Raw genomic sequence first — 18,461 nt, 5'->3', positions numbered from 1 at the left:
TGTTGATGCAGCCTTGATAGGCCGAATGGCCTCCCTCTGTGCTGTAAGGATTTTATGGGCAGTATTTAACCATTTTTAGTCTAAGTGCTGGACGGGCATAGAACTGGGAGAGTTCCAGATCCAGTTTTTTGGGCGTGTTTTTAGGCCTCCCCATATGCACTCTGGCTGCAAAATTCTGAGTGAGCCTGATGCTCACGGCAGAAGCCTGTGGGCAGGGCTTAACTTGCCTCAAAGCCTGCAGAGGGAGGTAGTGTGCATGTGCAGGCCTCTGATGCTGTGCATGCGCATTAACAGTAACAGGGATCTGACAGAAAAGAGAGAGCTGTCAGGCCCCTGCTACTGCAGGCAGCCTGAAGCAGCTCCCCTACCGCCCCCCCCCCCACCACCACCCACGCAATTGTGGGGGCCCACGGCCATAGATGCAGCGCCTGCCAAATTCCCCACCACCTAGATTGATCGGGGACCTCCTCCCACTCCCACCGATTGCAGACCCAATGCCCTCCCCTCACTGATCGCTCCAGAGCGGCAGCGGCCCTTCCCCCATTAGCCTCTCCCACATTAGCCCCTCCCTTATTGGCCCCGCCCCGGCACTGCCTAGTGGGCATCGCCCAGGTGCCAGACTGGCATCGCCCAGGGCCCAGGTGGCAATGCCAGACTGGCACTGCCAAAGGGACAAATCCCACCCCCCCACCCTTGCCCTCGGCATCCCCGGGGACTTTAATGGCCTCCAGTTCCACCAGCGAGGCCAAATCGACTACGCCCCGTTCATGGGGAGCATGTCTATTCCTGGCTGGTGAGAACCTTTGCTGGCGAGGTCATTAAGGCAGGCGAGCCCGGATGATCGAGCGCTGGGCTCGCTAATGACGTAGAAATGCTCATTTAAATAAATTTCCATAAATTAACCTCCCTCTCGGCCATTTCTGGTGAGAGGATGACTGTGCTAGAAATCTTGTGCTCGTAAAATGATGCCAGTCACGAAAATAAGCGTCAATTCAATTGCACTAATCACTTTATGCCCCACTTTATGACCATGTCATGCCGGAAAATGGGTGTAATGTGGTGGTAAAATTCCAGTCTATGATGCGAACTCTCTACCCAATATTACATTGCTGGCTAACTTATACATTCAGGTCACGTGCAACACTTGCCATAGCAAGATCTGTGCCCTTTTCTCGTAACCCTTCTTTGTATTAGTTAGTGACACTGCAAACTCAAATAGTTACTAATCGCTTTGTTTAGACCAAATGTATTACTTGGCACTTTATTAAAAATATGTATTTTGTATAAATAAATCACTTGGGTTTTTTTTTTAATTCTTTGGATGTAAGGCAAAAATGTTACCACACAGAGCTGTACAGACAAATAAAAAGACAAGGGTTTGGATTGTTCAATCTTGACCCAATTAGTTAGGAATGTCATTGAAAAATTCCAAGAGTCTGGGTCACTCTGCACTGGAGAGGGAGAGGAACCCTTCAACACTTTGTGGGAACTGATTAGTGGAGATCTACTTCAAAGCATTTCTACTGGGGAGACTCCCCTGTCCCCCTGTGTGCACTCTACCTCTACGGTTCCAACACTGTATGTTAGAGTCAGAACAGCACTGAGAGAATCATGGAAAAGAGAGTGTTAAACAGTGGTATGTTATCACTGACATGTAATTGCGAAGGAATGTAACAGCAAAATATACGTTACACTTCTCTCGAGAATCTATAAATTTGGATCTCAGTCAGGCACATTAATTCAAGATTCTTTATACATTTTTGGTGTTTTTAAGTCATTATGTCTTGGTGCCTACTTCACAGTGCCATCAGTCTTACTTAACAATCAATTTTTCTATTAACGTTCAGGCAGTGACCTGTCGATACAATTGTTTGCAGGTTCATAATGCACTGAGAGGAGCAGGGACGACAGAGTCACTTGATTACCTGCTGCATCCATCGAGGAAGGTCTTGGCTTCGGCAGTCATCTACAGGAGCTGCGGAGGTGGGACTTGCATTAAGCTATGGGTCCACGACACGGCGCCTGAACTCCGTGCCACCCTACACAGGACGGCCCTTTCTGACCACGTGGCTGGCGCTCTGCTGGAAGCAGCCACAGCCACCGGGGCGAGGAGTGCGCTTCCGAGTCCTTCAGGGGCACCGCCTGGAAGAGCGATGCTTAAAGGTGAGTGTGTTGTTTTCCCCGATTTAGCGGGTGTGAGCACCGAGGGGCGAGGAGTCTGTCACGTTGGATCTAATTCAGCTCAGGCAACTGTTTTCATTTCCTGCTTCATTAATTTCCGTGGTGCTTTCGGAAATAATTCTGAATTTCTGCATTTTAACACAGCAGGAATTTGAATGGACTCTTATTTCTTGTACGTTGAGATTGAACAGCATAATTCTGACACGTCCCCTGCAGCTGGAATGATTTTGTGTTTTGCATATTGTATGTTTTCTTTCTGAAGAATGAAGTGACCTCCTTCATGCTTTTTATTTCTGATTCGCTAGTTAGATTTCCCTGCCTGTTCTCAGTGGGTTGTGCAGAAAGCACTTGACTGGTGGAATGATCGAAGTTGTGTTTCTGGGTGTTAATTAGCAATTCTGCGAAAGGTGCACTGCTGAACTGAACTACAAAGACTTTAATTCTCTTCGTGAAATGACAGATGGAATCCATGGCTGGTTTGTTTTTAAGAAATTTGTATTCGTGATTGCAAATGGTGATACTTTTCATCCTCTGAAAATGTTGAGAGGAGAATGTTAAAGGCTTCAAAGGTATTTCAGCTGTGAAGGAGTTAATGATTGCTTGTTCTCTGTGTGTTGTCAGATATTAAATTGATCAATGGGGTAGTGAAATACTTTAGGTCGCACGCTGCTCGGGGATAAATCAGTAAGGTTGATATCAATATTTGCAAGGAGATGTGCAGTGTGATATGAAAAGGAATGGGTGGCACAGTGGTTAGCACTGCTGTTTCACAACGCTAGAGACCAGGGTTCGATTCCCGGCTTGGGCGACTGTCTGCATGTTCTCCCTGTGTCTGTGTGGGTTCCTTCCGGGTGCTCCAGTTTCCTCCCACAGTCCAAAGATGTGCAGGTTGGATGGATTGGCCACGCTAAATTGCCCCTTTGTGTCCAAAGATGTGTAGGTCAGGGGGATTAGTGGGGTAAATATGTGGGATTGTGGGGATAGGCAGGGAGTGGGCCTGGGTATGATGCTCTGTTGGAGAGTCAGTGCAGATCCGTTGGGCTGAATGGCCTCCTTCTGCACTGTAGGGATTCTATGGTGAGTGGCTCAGCACCTATTACAAAAACCATTTCTTATTGATGGATTAAACTGAACTGCTGTCTGTTTCCTTGCTATTCAGTGTGACCTTTGTGGTTTAATGTTATTTTTTAATGTGCCAAATGTGAGCTTAGTTCATTAGCAGGTGACACTTCTTTAAGCAGAGCTCTTCCTATCTGGGCTATACTGTGCAACAGAGCAAAACACTCCAAGCTGGATTTAGCTTCTGTCAGGATTTAATAACATTTGTTTTTGGTGGACCTGTTGAATAAATCCACAGGCAATCTCCTTTTGCTTGTCCTCCCCCTTTAGTGAGGTTTTATTTGATGAGGAAAAACAATCTTCTTTCAGCCACCTGAGGGAAACGTTCTCACTTTCTTTAATTCAACCCTGTCTTCACTCTATCTCTTCATTTGTCTTTTACTGCTGGTGTCAGCTTTCTGTAAACCTTCATTGACCATCACCTGACACAACAGCGTTTGCATTTAGCGCAGTATTTTTTTTAAAAAAATGTTATTCATTCGTGGGGCATGGGCATTGCTAGCTGGCCATCATTTATTGCCCATCCTAGTTATCCTTGTTCTGAGGGCAGCTGAGAGTCAGCCACATTGCTGTGTCTCTGGAACCACATGTAGCCCAGACCAGGCAAGGACAGCAGATTTCCTTCCCTAAAGGACATTAGTGAACCAGAAATGGTTTTTCCAACAATCGACAAAATTTCATGGTGATCAGTAGATTCTTGAATCCATTTTTAAAAATTTATTGAATTCAAATTCCACCCCTGCCACGGCTGGATTCAAACCTGGGTCCCCAGAACATTAGTTGAGTTTCTGGATTAATAGTCTAGCAATAATACCCTCGGCCATTGCTTCCCCTGCGTGACGTGTGTGAGTTGATATTGTGACATGAGATGGGAAGGTGGGGGGGTAAGTGGCCTATCCATATGCCGTCTGGCATGGGGATGGTTTAGTAAGAGAGGAGAGCTGAAATTCTGTGATCCAGCTATTGTTGTCTGGATGGCTGGGGAGTGTGCTTCAATTCCTGGTTGCTCTTGAGATGCTTTATTTTGTTATCTCTCTAAATCTGGGGGCCTAAATGAAAGTGCATGATTCTTGCTTCTGCTCCTGCCACAGAACAAGGCAAAATGATGTCACTGAATTTCTGCCAGTGCCATGTGTGCCTATGAGGAGGCAGTGGCCTAGTGGTAATGTCACTGGACTCGTAATCCAGAGACCCAAAAGTTATTGGGGACCCAGGTTCGAATCCCACTACAGCAGATGGTGAAATTTGAATTCAATAAAAATCTATAATGAAATGTCTACTGATGACCATGAAACCATTGTTGAATGTTGCAAAAACCCATCTGGTTCATTAATGCCCTTTAGGGAAGGGAATCTGCCGTCCTTACCTGGTGTGGCTTATATGTGACTCCAGAGCCAATGTGGTTGATTCTCAGCTGCCTTTGGGAAACTCAGAATGGACAATAAATGCTGTCCAACCAGTGGCTCTCACAAATTAAAAAAATGAAACCATCGTCAATTGTTGTAAAACACCATCTGGTTCACTAATGTCTTTTAGGGAAGGAAATCTGAGCCTCATTTGGCCTGCTGACTGCAGATCCACAGCAATGGATATTCAATTCCATTCTTAAATACCCTCAGGGATGAGCAATAAATGCTGGCCCAACCGATGATGCCCACGCCCCATAAACGGATATATAAAAAATGAAGGGGTATTTGTGTGCCTGTTCAAGACAGCCTCTTCAGAGGTTGGGTTCTGTCTGGCAATCGAGTGCATCGCAGTTGGCTGCAACTCAGGAAAACTTGCCATTTCCAAAAAAAAATTTTCTCTGACTAAGCTGTCCACTTAGGCTATGGCAAAATGCCAAAGCAATACGCCCAATGCCAGGGTGAGGTGAGCTCACCTTGAGGGCTGGAAAGAACATGGGATCCAGCGCAATATACCAATATATCAGGAGGAACACTGTCTCGTGGGTATCAAGGTGGGGGATGGCAGATCCTTACATCTCCTGCTCCTCAAAGAGGGTTTCACAGGAACCACGAGCTCCGAATTGATTTTTGTAAATGACTGAAGAAGGTGGGAACGATATAATTAGTATGCATTTAGTTCAAATATTTCAAAACGTGCCATTGAATATTTTCTGTTCTATTCTAAATTAATGGTTAATTGCCCTCTGCTGAAAATGTTGCAACTCTTCGACAACAGCTTTCATTGACATGGTCCCTTTAATTCCAAACGACTTAAGTTCATCTGAAGGAGTAATTTGTATTGTAAACACAACTTGCTGACCAAGTTTAGGAGCGGGACTTCTGATGACAGGACGTTGTGTGGAAGTTCAGTTTTTAAATGTCCTCGGACCTTAAGCGCTGGGAGGGATTCATTCATCACTCTTAAAGAGTTTTAGAAAAGGTTACATGTTAAACTCTCCAGAGCATTTGTACAGCAAGCATTTTGACAGAGTGAGAAATGGGGACATCCACCCACAGTCTACTGTCTGCATTCACTGCAGATTATTAGAGTGTCTTGGGAGGAGGATGTTTGGATTATTCCTTGGTCCTGCGTGCCTGGGGTTTGGTGGGACGGGGGGTGGGTGTGGTGGCATGGCTCCACAGAACAGCCTGAGCCTTTAGCTCCCATTGTCTACCAATGTGACCTCCTGCTCAGAACATAGGATTACACCCTGAAATATCTGCTCCTAAACCTCCTGAATAAAACTGTGCCATGAAAGGTGTGAATAACTGTATATGCAACTCCTTTTATTGCACTTAGTCAAATCTGCATCCTCTTTAATCAGCGCCCCCCCCCCCCAAAACAAAGCCCCGCTTCCCCCCACCACTGCATCCCAATCCCTCTCCTCTGCATTTTGGAAATGTGAGGGTAAATTCCCAGTGTCACTTATTGGCACACATGGGAACACATATTAAATGGGCGGCACAGCGGTTAGCACTGCTGCCTCACAGCGCTAGGGACCCAGGTTCGATTGCCGGTTAGGGTCACTGTCTGTGTGGAGTTTGCGTGTTCTCCTTATGCCTGCTTGAGTTTCCTCCGGGTGCTCCATTTTCCTCCCACATTCCAAAGGTGTGCAGGTTAGGTTGATTGGCCATGCTAAATTGTCCCTTAGTGTCCCAGGATGCGTAGGTTAGAGGGATTAGCAGGGTAAATATGTGGGGTTATGGGGATAGGACCTGGGTGGGATTGTGGTTGGTGCAGACTCGCTGGGCCGAATGGCCTCTTTCTCCATCATAGAGATTCTATGATCCTATCATTCTATGAAATCGTCGTTTCCCAGCCTGTGCTTTTGTATCCATTGAAGGCAATGGCGCATAAATACTATATCACCTTCAAAAGCTTGGAATATCTTATCAATCTCCTTTTGGATTGGGCTAGGAGTCCAGTTCTCCTTTTAAAGTTCTCACTTTTTAAAAACTCTAATGAGCAGATGGTTTGCGGCCTCATGTGACCAGCCCCAATCCTTACCTTATTTGGCTGTGTGTACAGTGCTGTAAGCAGCAGAAGAACCTAGAGCAGTAAGCAATCCTAAACATGTACTGATAGGCTGTGGCCATGTCCTCCATAGCGGCAACACAGTTTGCCAGGCAATTGATCATGTTTGTTTCTCAGCTGAGCTTTATCGCGCCGTAACAGACACTGCAGTAAATCCTGACCCTGCTGTTTTCCAACCTGTTTCAAAATTCTCTTAAAGTTGGGCAAAATAAAATTCCCTTTGAAATCCTAAATTGGTGCCGCAGCACTGCGAATTTGCCAGGTCTGGCATGGAGGAGCCATATTGCAGCATACTATCACCAGGACATTATTCTGTAACATCTCTGAAAGCTACAATAAATGATCATTGCAACATTTACAAATGAAAGACAGCAACTACTGAACTGACCCTGCAGTTCCCCAAATGGATCGTGCTTTGTACTTTTCATTGCCCTGAGAAAGGATCTTGACATACAAACACACGAATTAGGAAAAGACCAGGCCATTCAGCCCTTCAAACCTGCCCCACCATTCAATAAGATTGTGCTGCACTGTCTGTGTTTCCAATTCCACTTTCCAAATCTACTCATAACCTTTCACCCCTCCTTGCCTTATAAGAATCTATGATCTCTGCCTTAAACATATTCAGCGACCCCCTTCTCCACCGCTTTCTGAGAGTTCCAAAGTCTCTCAATCCTCTGAGAGAAAAATAAATCTCCTCCTCTCCATCCTATCAGGGTGACCCCTAATTTTTAAACTGTGCCCCTAGTTCTGAACCCGCGCACAAGAGGCAACATCGGCCAGGACTTTACACCCAAATGACAGCTTGGACAGAAATCTGGCGAGAGGGCAAAAACGAGTCTCGCCGTGAGATCTCGCAATGTGATTGTCTCCGAATGCCCCTGCCATTGATGTAATGAGGTTCCCACTGAGCAAGGTCAGGAATCTCATGTAGGCACGTTTCAATCCCCATCAGTGGGCTTCCCTGCTGTATCGCCCTTCCACACATTGGGAATTCCTCCCTCACATTAGCAAGGTCTGGAGCAACGTGAACCAGGCAGAGAGATCAAGGAACATTGTTGGGGAGGGGCGGGGGTCTTCCTCTGATGAGCTGCATGGGGGCGAGGGGGGTTTCTCTGTGTATGTGGGGAAGGGCTTCCCGATGAATCTGGAGGAATTCTGTGGGGTCTACGGATCCAGCATGCTTCCATTTTTTTTTGTCTAAGTGCTGGATAACATGGTGAGAAAAGCCACCTGTGTAGCTAATGTGCTACTCCTTTTCTCACCTGAGACATCTCTTAGACAAAACAATGGGAAGTTCCACCCACCATTTGAACATTCACCTTGTCAAGACCATCCAGGATCTTATATACTTCAATCTAGTCTATCACTAGACTATCCAACTTTTCCTGATAAGACAAGCCACTCATTCCAGGTATCAATCCAGTCAACCTCCTCTGAGTCGCCTCCAACACATTTGGTCTCCTTATTTAAGGAGGGATATGAAACTATGTACAGTATTCGAGATGTGCGCTGAAAACTTGCTCTTATTCACGGCAGCGGTCCCACTGAGGGCACTCCTCCGCCATGGGTTATCCAGGTACGTTCAGCGGGAAACCCAATTGACAACTGATCCCACTGCCAGTGAGCAACGCCCACTTCCGCCACTGCCACAGAGAGGGAGAAAAACCCTGCCCATGGCCTCACCAATGCCCTGTATAACTGAAGCACAGGAACAGGCCCTTCGGCCCGCCAAGTTGTGCTGATCATGATGCCCTAACTAAAGTAAAAAAAAATCTTCTGCCCTTGCTCAGTCTGTATCCCTCTATTCTATTCCCTCCCTATTCATTTACCCATCCAGATGCCTCTTAAATGTTGCTAATGTGGTGCTTCTGCCCTCTCAGGCAGCATGTTCCAGGCACCCACCACTCTCTCCCCCCACATCTGCCTTAAACTCTTTTCCCTCTCTCCTTGAATCTATGCCCCCTCGTAATTGACACTTCCACCCTGGGAAAAAGCCTCTGACTATCTACCCTGTCTATGGCTCTCATAATTTTGTAGATCTCTATCAGGTCTCCCCTCAGCCTCCATTTTTCCAATGAAAATAATCCTAGTTCATTCAACCTCTCCTCGTGGCCAATGTCCTTGAGACCAGGCAGCATCCTGGTGAACCTTCTTTGCATTCTCTACAAAGCTTCCATGTCTTTCTGGTCGTGTGATGACAAGAACTGTACACAATGCTCCAAATGCAGCCTAACCAAAGTCTTGTATAGCTGCAACTTGATTTCTCAACTCTTGTACTTAATGCCCCAGCTGTTGAAGGCAAGCATACTGTATGCTTTCATCTTTGTCACTCTTCAAGATACTCAACCAAGTTGGTGAGACATGACTTTCCCCTTACTAAACCATACTGTTTGTCACCAACTAGTCCATTTTCTTCCAAATGCACAAAATCTTGTCCAGCAGTATCTTCTCCAAAATCTTCCCTGCAAGGCTCACTGACCTATAATTTCCTGGATTTCCCCTGCTTCCTTTCTTAAACAAGGGAACAACATTGGCTCTTCTCCAATCCTCTGGAACCTCGGCTGTGGTCAAAGAGGATGTGAAGATATCTGTTAAGGCTCCAGTTATTTTCCCTCTTGCCTCCCGCAGTAACCTGGGATAGATCCCACCCAGCCCCGGGGACTTGTCTACCTTAATGCAATTTAGGATATTCAATACTTCTTCCTTTGATATACTGACGTTCTCTAGAGCGTCCTCATATCCTTCTCCTTGGTGAATACTGACATAAAGTACTCATTAAGGATCTCACCCACTTCCTGTGGCTTCACTTCCCTCCATTGTCCTTGAGTGGGCTTACTCTTTCTCTTGCTACCCTCTTGCTCCTAATATATGCATAAAAAGCCTTGAGATTTTCCATGTCCCTGTCTGTAAAGATATTTCGTTACCCCTTTTAGCCCTCCTAATTCCATGTTTAAGTTCCTTCCTACTTTCACTGTACTCGTCAAGCGCTTTGTTAGCTTTTAGATGCCTAGACCTACCGTTTCCTTCCTTTTTCCTTTTGACTAAGTGTATAATTTCCCTTGCCATCCATGGTTCCCGAATCCTGCCATTTCTATCCTTCATTTTTTGTGGGGACATGTCTGTCCTACACACTTCAATCAACTGGACTTTAAAGGTCTCCCACATGCCAGACGTGGATTTGCCCTCAAATAGCCATTCCCACACCACATTCCCCAGTTCCTGTCTAACCTGCATGTAACTGGCCCACACCCAATTGAGCACCCTCACTCGAGGGCCACTCTTGTCCTTATCCATGATTATCCAAAATCTGAAACCAAAAGAGAAAATGCTGGAAAATCTGAACAGGTCTGGCAGCATCTGTAAGGAGAGAAAAGAGCTGACGTTTCAAGTCCAGACCCTTTGTCAAAGCTACTGCCCAAAATCTTGTGGAATTATGGTTGCTAATTTAGCATGGCCAATGCAACTAACCAGCACGTCTTTCAGACTGTGGGAGGAAATCGGAGCACCCGGAGGAAATCCATGAAGACAAGGAACAACAAAAATTATAACACAGTAACAGGCCCTTCAGCCCTCCAAGCCTGCACTGACCATGCTGCCCGACTGAACTAAAACCCCCTATACTTCCAGGGACCATATCCCTCTAAAGAACAAAGAAAATTGCAATAAATATTTACCCTTCTAGTCCTCCTGACACCTAAGGGGCAGTTTACCCCAGCCAATCCATCTAACCCACACATTTTTGGACTGTGGGAAGAATCTGGAGCACCCGGAGGAAACCCACACAGACATGGGGAGAATGTGCAAACACCACATAGACAGTGACCCAAGGCCGGAATCAATTCCGAGTCCTTGGCACTGTGAGGCAGCACTGCTAGCCACTGTGCCATCATATGGCCCATTGAGCCTGTTCCACTACTCAATGCAATCATCACTGATCTTGGGCTTAAGCTCCATTTTCCTGCCTGCTCCTCATTTCCCTTAATCCCCTGAGAGACTAAAAATTGATGGAGCATCTACAATCTTTTGATGTAGAGAATTCCAAAGATTCACAACCCTTTGAGTGAAGTAATTTGTCCTCATCCTGAGACTGTGCTGACGTCTTTTAGATTTCCTAATCAGCGGAAACAATCTCCCTGTGTTCACTTTAACTAGCTCCTTCATTGAGGTTGTGCCTCATTCTTCAAAATTCCAGAGAATATAGACCAAATTTACCCAGGCTTTGATCATAGTGTTAAGGAGCAGATCAGAAACGCCAAAGTATATTTTGAAGTTAGCCTAGATCCTAACTTTTGCATTTGATTTTAGAATTAGGGTGAACATAAGGTGCTTTGCTCCAGGTATGAGTCAATTGACCCACTAGGAAGCTTTAATCAAAACAAGCTTTATTTAAGAACACAGTTAAAATATAACAAAAATAATTAGCATAGCTTTTACCTATTTAAAATACTTAAACATGACAAAGTATAACTCTTAACAACTAGCTCTCTCTGTTGTTCCAAATTAAGCAATATCCGTATAGACACAAATTCCTTCTTTAGAACCAGTTAGCATCAAAAACCAAGATGTTTACATGAATGCTAGATTCCCAGCCTTTCAACATCTCTGGACAGAGATCCAGTGAGACACCTGTCTTCTGACCCTCATACAGAAGACTCTCAGAAAAAGATCCACCTCTCCAGCAGCAAAATCTCAGATAAAGATATTTATTTCCTGCAAATTCCAGTTTCTAAATCCAGACGGAAAAAGAGAGATAGAGAGTGACCTCTCTCTAAAGATCCCAAATAGCTGACTGAGCTTGAGTTCTCATAACTCAACCTAGTCACCTGATTTTTATATTAATCAACCAAAACAAGTCCTGCTCTGTAAAACCCCAGGGGAACACTAAAATAACAGAACAGCATTAGTTTGGATTAAAACAAACATTCCAGCAATTATGCTGCTGCAGTAACAATACAGGATATCGGTTATAGACCCAGCACACTGATAATTTTTTAAAACGGCTCATTCAGATCTTGCACAAGAAGCAGGACTAAAATGCATTTCTTAAAGGCACAAAGTCATCACAGTACGACAACCACACCCCCATCCTAGGGACCAATGTAGTGAACCTTTGCTGTACTGCCTCCAATGCAACTGGCAAAACTGTACACAGTGGCTGGAATTCTCTGGTCTCATACCTGCCAGCAAGAATGGAGAATTTGGCACTCAGCCAAGTTGCCTTTCACTGCAGCGGGACTGGAGGATCCCAACTGCGAGTGAGGTTGGAAAATTCAGGCCAGCATTCCAGATCTACTTTTGATTCTTGGTTCCTGACCTGTGCACTGGAATGTGATTGGCTTTCGATCAGCAGTCTGCCTTTACGCAGATTTTCCAGATGCCTCTCCTATTTTGGTTTTGTTGCCAGCAGAGTTTTGTTGATTAATGTTTACATCTATTCATTATCGACTGTGTGTTGGGAGTGATTGATTACTTGTGCAATCTGCTTCAGATTACTAATGCAATCTGCTTCAGATTACTTATCAGACTTTATATGGAGCTGCCCACAACTGGCCGTGAAGCCAGCTTCTGCTCGGCAATATTTTATGGCCATTTATTATGGTTAAAATGTGCTTCACGAGCAAAATATTCTGGCTCAGACTTACATTCAAATTAAAGTTAATTTGCTTCATAAGCAAACACAAATAAACACAGCGTGTTTCCCTAAAAAAAAATTAAAAGAAAAATCTTCTGAGTAGGACTTAAGATGATAATAGATGAAATTTATAAGTGTGTCCTGGTGGTAAATTGGAAATATGTCTCACACCATGAGTGGAATCGCCCAGTTTCAGTGAGATACACTGGTGTATCTCGCCAGCTGCACAGTCGAGTTTTCTCTCAGATTCTGTGCATAGGGAATCTGGGGTTGTGCTTTGCACTGTTACTCTGGCTAATAGAGCTCACGGTGCTCTTTACATCTTCAAAGAGTGCTCCCATCTGTGATTAAAAATGATCTCCACCCCCTTCCCCATGAACACAGAGGAACGCCACCCCCCCCCCCCCCCCCCAAGTGTTGGGGTGAAGCCTCCTCCCACCATAGAGGCATCAGAGCACCACCCCTTTTCCACCCCCACAAACATCTGTGCATCTTCATTCCCCCCCACAACAACAAGCATCAGGTTGACCTCCTCTCTGTGACACTCTGTCTTCTACTCTGCGATCTGTTTCTCTCTCTCTCACTCTGTCTCTCTCTCCCCCACTCTGCTGCCTCTCTCTTTCTCTCACTCTGTTGTCTCCCTCTCTCTCTCTTTCCCATTCTGCTGTCTCTCTCTCTCTCTCTCTGACTCACTTTGCTGCCAGGCTCTCTCTCTCCCTCTGTTGCCTCTCTGTCTCACTTTCATTCCGTTTTCTCTCCCTCTCTCTGACTCCCTTTGTTATCTGTCATTCTATTTGCTCTGATGTCAATCTCTTTGCCAAACACCCATAGCAAATCCTTTGTAGCCAACCTGGTCACAGCAGTAATTATGAATATGGAGTATTCCAAATTCAATCCAGCCAACAGATGGGGAATTTCTACCCTGCTGGTTGTGAACACGCTCCTGATTTATTGCCAGCTTATTAACTGGAATAAAAACTCTGAAACAGGAAAATGTAGAAAGCCTTTCAACAACAGCATGAAGTTGTGTGGGGCCCCTAAAGCAAAAGCTGTGGTAGTACAGAGGGGGAGCAGTTGGGGACGAGCAAGGAGGAATCTGGATAAAAGAAGCAACATCAATGCTACAAGTAGCAAATCAGCTGCTTGGTTGGAAATTTACAAAGGTTTTAAGAAATGATGGAAGGAGTGTATGAAGTCAAGGATGGAGGTTGCACCAAGACAATCACAGGATACTACAGTGCAGAAGAGGCTCTTTGGCCCATCAAGTCCGCAGTGACACATGGAAGGTCCTGACCTGCCCACCAATAAATGTAACCTCTGTTGCAAATGATGGAATGGAGGGATGTACAAAAGACCAGAGTCCGAGGACTGAAAGGTATGGGATGGGAGTGAGGAAGAATTTGCAAAGGTGGGCAGGGGCAAAGCTAAAAAGTGACTCAAAGATGACAGTTTTAAACTGGACATGTTGGAGGACAAGATGGCAATACTGGACAGGGGAATGGGATGATTAGTGCATGATAGGTTGTATTTTGCTCAAATTCAAGTGCAGGACGCAATGCTTTGTAATGTATGAAAGTGGCATTGCAAGCATTATTATTATTATTTATTAGCTTCACAAGTAGGCTTACATTATCACTGCAATGAAGTTACTGTGAAACTCCCCTAGTCGCCACGCTCCGGCGCCTATTCAGGTACACTGAGGGAGAATTTAGCATGGCCAATGCACCTAACCTGCATGTCTTTCGGACTGTGGGAGGAAACCAGAGCACCCAGAGAAAACCCATCATAGACTCTGCACAGACAGCGACCCAGCCAGAAACCTTTGGCACCGCATTTGATTAAAACAACTGTGACATTTATTTTGGAAAATTGGAGGCAAGTTTTTCTAATGCAGATCTTTTGGAGTCAAAGAAAATTTGAGGAAAACATTGTTTTAATTTCAACCAACACAAACAGTGTCACTATACGCAATATTTTGTTTCCCTGCTTCAAATTCTGGATTTGGTTTTTTGGTGCCAAGGAGGTGTTGAGTGTCAATCTAACGCTGTTTCCTCCGTAGGGTGCCAGTTTACCATCGTGAAGGTGAGCCTCAAAGTAACAGCAAAAGGGTTAACATTAATTTTGTGGAACAGAATGGCACAGAGTTGGGCAGCACTTAGTAAAATGGTCAAAGCGATGCCCTGGGTGGTTGAGGCAAATTAACTGAATTAGGCAGACGCAGTGATCTGAAATAAAATTCAGCCTAACATCTTGTGATATAATTTAATACACGGACTATGACCTTCTCAAAAGACCTACACTCGCTTTGCTAATTCCTCCCTCAATCTGCTGTTCTCCCTGGAGCAGCATCTTGGTGTCTACGTCTGTTTGGATAATGAAGACAATTAGAATTAAGTGAGGTTTGTTCGTCAATGTGGAAGGAACAAATTGGTGCAGTGGGGGTAATTATTAACTTTGGCCCTGTTAAATCCCTGAGGGATCTCCTCAATAACTCCTCCACAGCCAGGTGTCAGGGAACACAGGTCTTTTATTCAGTCTACTCGCTCCACACTCCAAATGTTAATTGCCCAGTCAGGACGGTTCCCAACCAGCTCACCCCACACCCAGGTCACTTGCCCCATTCCCTTAAAGAGGCTATGCCCCAGCATGCATAACAGGTCAAAAATGGGTGGCCTGTTTGATGCCTGTCCCCAGCCACTATCAGAAAATCACCTGCTGGGATTGGGCCTCATTTCAGTTTAATGCTGAGCTGCAATCATTTGTCTGGCTTATGAAAGGCTGCTTTAATTTCTGTGGGACACAGAGAAACCCTCCATTCCTTTGAGCCCCACCAACATTCTGCATCCACCCCCAAAAATCCCAGCTTGCTGTAAAGTGGTCATTCATGGCCTCTGTAAGGATCTCTGATATGGCTTTCAATGCCTGATACCATGTAGTCTACTTTACAGTCCTGATGGTTTGAACTTGAAAATTGAAATTGGAGTTCCCCACATGTTGACGGACACTTTGCATATTTAAACAGTCTCCCACATGTTCTGGGTGAGTGTGCCATCCATCCGTGTAAAAGCCTGACAGGAAATTCAATAAGGGTGTCAAATAGTTGTCCAATGTTCCCACCTGCTGATTTCTCATTGGCCATTTGAAAATTACCCCATTATTCTGTTAGCTCTGACCATTGATCTACCTGAAGTGAAGAGGTAGATGCAACCTTGTCTCGGAGCCACTAGGTCGTGGGCTCGATGTCTAACTCCAGAAATGTGAGCAGCTTTCTCTTGGCCAACACACCACTGCAGTCCTGATGGAGCCCTGTGCTGCCATAAGTGTCATCTTTCAGGTGGACCAGCCTCTCAGGTGGCCGTACAAGATCCCATGATGCTATTTGCCCATTGTCCTGATCAATACTTACTGTAATGGCATGGCTCCTTTAAGGGGACAGTCCCTGAGGGTCATATGATCAGGCCAGACCCTACGGAGTGTTGAAGCGGGAAACTGAGCCAATTGGGTGCAAGGGCAGGTATCCTAGATTGGGGACGATCCTCAGTTGGGGCCAGAGGGGAGTATTATATAGGTAATTCTGTTAGACCTTTTGTTGTAAATATCATTGCAATACATCCTTTGTTACTGTGAGCCGCATAGAGTCATCTTCAATTTATTACACTTACCCTTTAGCCAGCATGTCTAAAAGAGATCATCCAATCATTTCATTACTACAGTTTCTGGGATCTTTCTGTGTACATATTGGCTTTCACATTTTCCTACATTAGAAAAAGAATACTGATTACATTTCAAAAGTATTTGATTTGCTATAGAGTGCTTTGAGAGGTTCTTAGGTGCTGAATGGTATTCTATAAATACAAGTCGTTCTTTCTCTTTTCCCAACACTAAGGGGGCTGAACTCCTTAAAACAAGTTTGAACCCAATAATTCTCTGTAGTACGAAAGCTACCTGAAATTCAACAAAAGAAAATTTGTACCCTCCCACAGAGAGACCATGTACAACATCTACAAGTACATCCCCCTGTTTCTGGAGGGGGTTTATTTTGAGGCTGGATTTGGGGCATACCTTTGGTTTTGGATGGAGGGATCTTTCCTTTTCGTTCTATCTGGGAATGTTACACCTGACCTCTCAGAGGCTGCTGCTAATACTGGCTGCCCAGAATAGGCAAGAAAGCAGTTGGTGTGTCATATCACTGTGATTGCTGGTGGAGATTTACTCAATGCTATGACATGGATAAATGATAGTCATTCTTCAGAACCTCTGTCTCAGTAGGATTGACTTTTTGTTCACATGGGGGTTTGAACATTGCTGTCTTTAATCTTAGCATTCTGACAGACATTTCTCTAAAACATAGAATATGATCATGCAAAATGTTAATGGCATCCACTATACTAAAATCAGGTTTTATTCTGAAATATATGGCCTTCTGAAATAATGTTTCCCTAATTGAAGCATGAGTACTTAAATTATTAGGTATTAAAATTGTTAACCAGAATGAAACACATTTCACAGAGCCAGCTTCATTGCTTTAGTGTGGGTGTGGTGCTGGCACTGGCACTGGAACTGAGATTGGTGCTGGGAATGGCACTGCTGTTGGGACCATTGCATGTTGGGAACCTTGCTGGGATAGTTGTTGGGACTGTTGTTGGGAGTGTTTTTGGGAGTGTTGGTGGGGGCATTGTTGGAATCTTTGGGAATGGTGTTGGGAGCATTGCTGGGAGCAATGTTGGCGCTGGTTTTGGGAACGTTGTTGGGACAGGTTTTGGGAACGTTGTTGGGACTGGTTTAGGGAACGTTGTTGGGAACAGTGTTGGAAGCAGTGCTGGAGGTGGCTGGGGTGGTAAGAATTCACCAGAGGCAATTGTCCACCCAGTTCATCCCTTCAGAGCTCTCCCCAAAGTGAAGGTTTGACGTTGAATTTGTAGGTGCTGTGAAATGGCTTGAAGATATAGTTGGGGATAGATAGTGAGTTTTGGGAAGAGTTTAAGGAGGAGAATTCTGGAGTGCGCGGGTGTAGTGGCTGCAACATGAGAGGAAACACAATGGTAAATCGGAGCTGGAAGAGCAGTAGATGTAAAGGGGAATGTGGCAGAAGGAGTTTGCTGAGGTAATATGGAGTAATAACATTGCATATTGGGGAAGATAAAGCAGGGAGTTGAGGTGATGGGTGTTCAGAGTTTAGTACAGGAGAAGATGTGAGCAGCACAAGTGTGTCCTAATTTATACATTTCCTGCATGTATTGTCCTTAAACAAAAAGCTTGAAATCTTTTTATAAGATTTCTTTGAATAAGTGAAATATTGGCATCTCGTTGTAATTGTTATTTTGATGCAAACTTCACCTATAGTCCTGAGAGAAATATTCAATCAGAATTGACGTAATCTAAAATATAAACAATCTGGACGGGCAAAGGGCCTTTCTATAAAAAGAGATGGGAAATTATAGCGAGATCAGCCCTTCCTGACCTCATCCCAGGAAACTATCTAAAGCAATAATGGCAGAAGCAGAGGAGGTCAAGTGAAATCTGCATCTTCGAGTCAAGAAGTTCTTCAGTTTTGAAAAATTACAGAGCAGAGGGAAAGATCACCCACAACTTTGTGGGACGGGGTAGGGGACAGTGATGGGGACAGGAGTGGGTGGTGGCAGAGAGCAGCATGGTTGAAAGAAATGGACCAGGCATATTGTGAATTAACCAGCCTGCAAATTCGTTGCAAACTGTGACGCATAGCCTGAAGTATAATGTGATGTATTATAGAGCTTGCAGTACTGAGCACTGGCTTAAGTAGGACATGAGTCAGTGTTGCGATGTGTGATATCCTCTTTTGGAGTCACCCAATCTGTACTCTTATCTGTATGTGGCGGTAACCTGATCCACTTTAAGGCATCTGAAAGTCTGTCTCCTTCATGGCTTGCAAGAAGCACGTTAGCTATGTGTTTTTGTCACAGTGTGATGCACTGATCTAAGCAGCTGCAGCCTGACAGCTAAAGTAGAGGAGTACAGTGTGTTGTCATTCTGTGATTTGGAGGTACCTGCCACTGGGTGGTTT

General features: G+C 44.8%; 1 protein-coding gene across 4 annotated transcripts in view; it reads left to right on the top strand.

Moving 5' to 3' along the window:
- The window catches only part of plce1 (phospholipase C, epsilon 1), a 325,759-nt gene that overhangs the window by 144,792 nt on the left and 162,506 nt on the right, over positions 1-18,461 (top strand). For all 4 annotated transcript variants that reach the window (XM_080205534.1, XM_080205532.1, XM_080205533.1 and 1 more), the window contains exon 2: positions 1,878-2,163. In XM_080205534.1, coding sequence (XP_080061660.1) covers positions 1,878-2,163 — 286 coding nt within the window. The remainder of the gene's footprint in view (positions 1-1,877; positions 2,164-18,461) is intronic.

The sequence above is a fragment of the Carcharhinus amblyrhynchos genome, chromosome 17 (genome assembly GCF_965287045.1).
Source record: "Carcharhinus amblyrhynchos chromosome 17, sCarAmb.v2.hapA, whole genome shotgun sequence".
NCBI classification, from domain to species: Eukaryota; Metazoa; Chordata; class Chondrichthyes; order Carcharhiniformes; family Carcharhinidae; genus Carcharhinus; species Carcharhinus amblyrhynchos.
The sequence above is the reverse complement of the archived record's forward strand: the minus strand, read 5'-3'. Positions and strand labels throughout refer to the sequence as shown.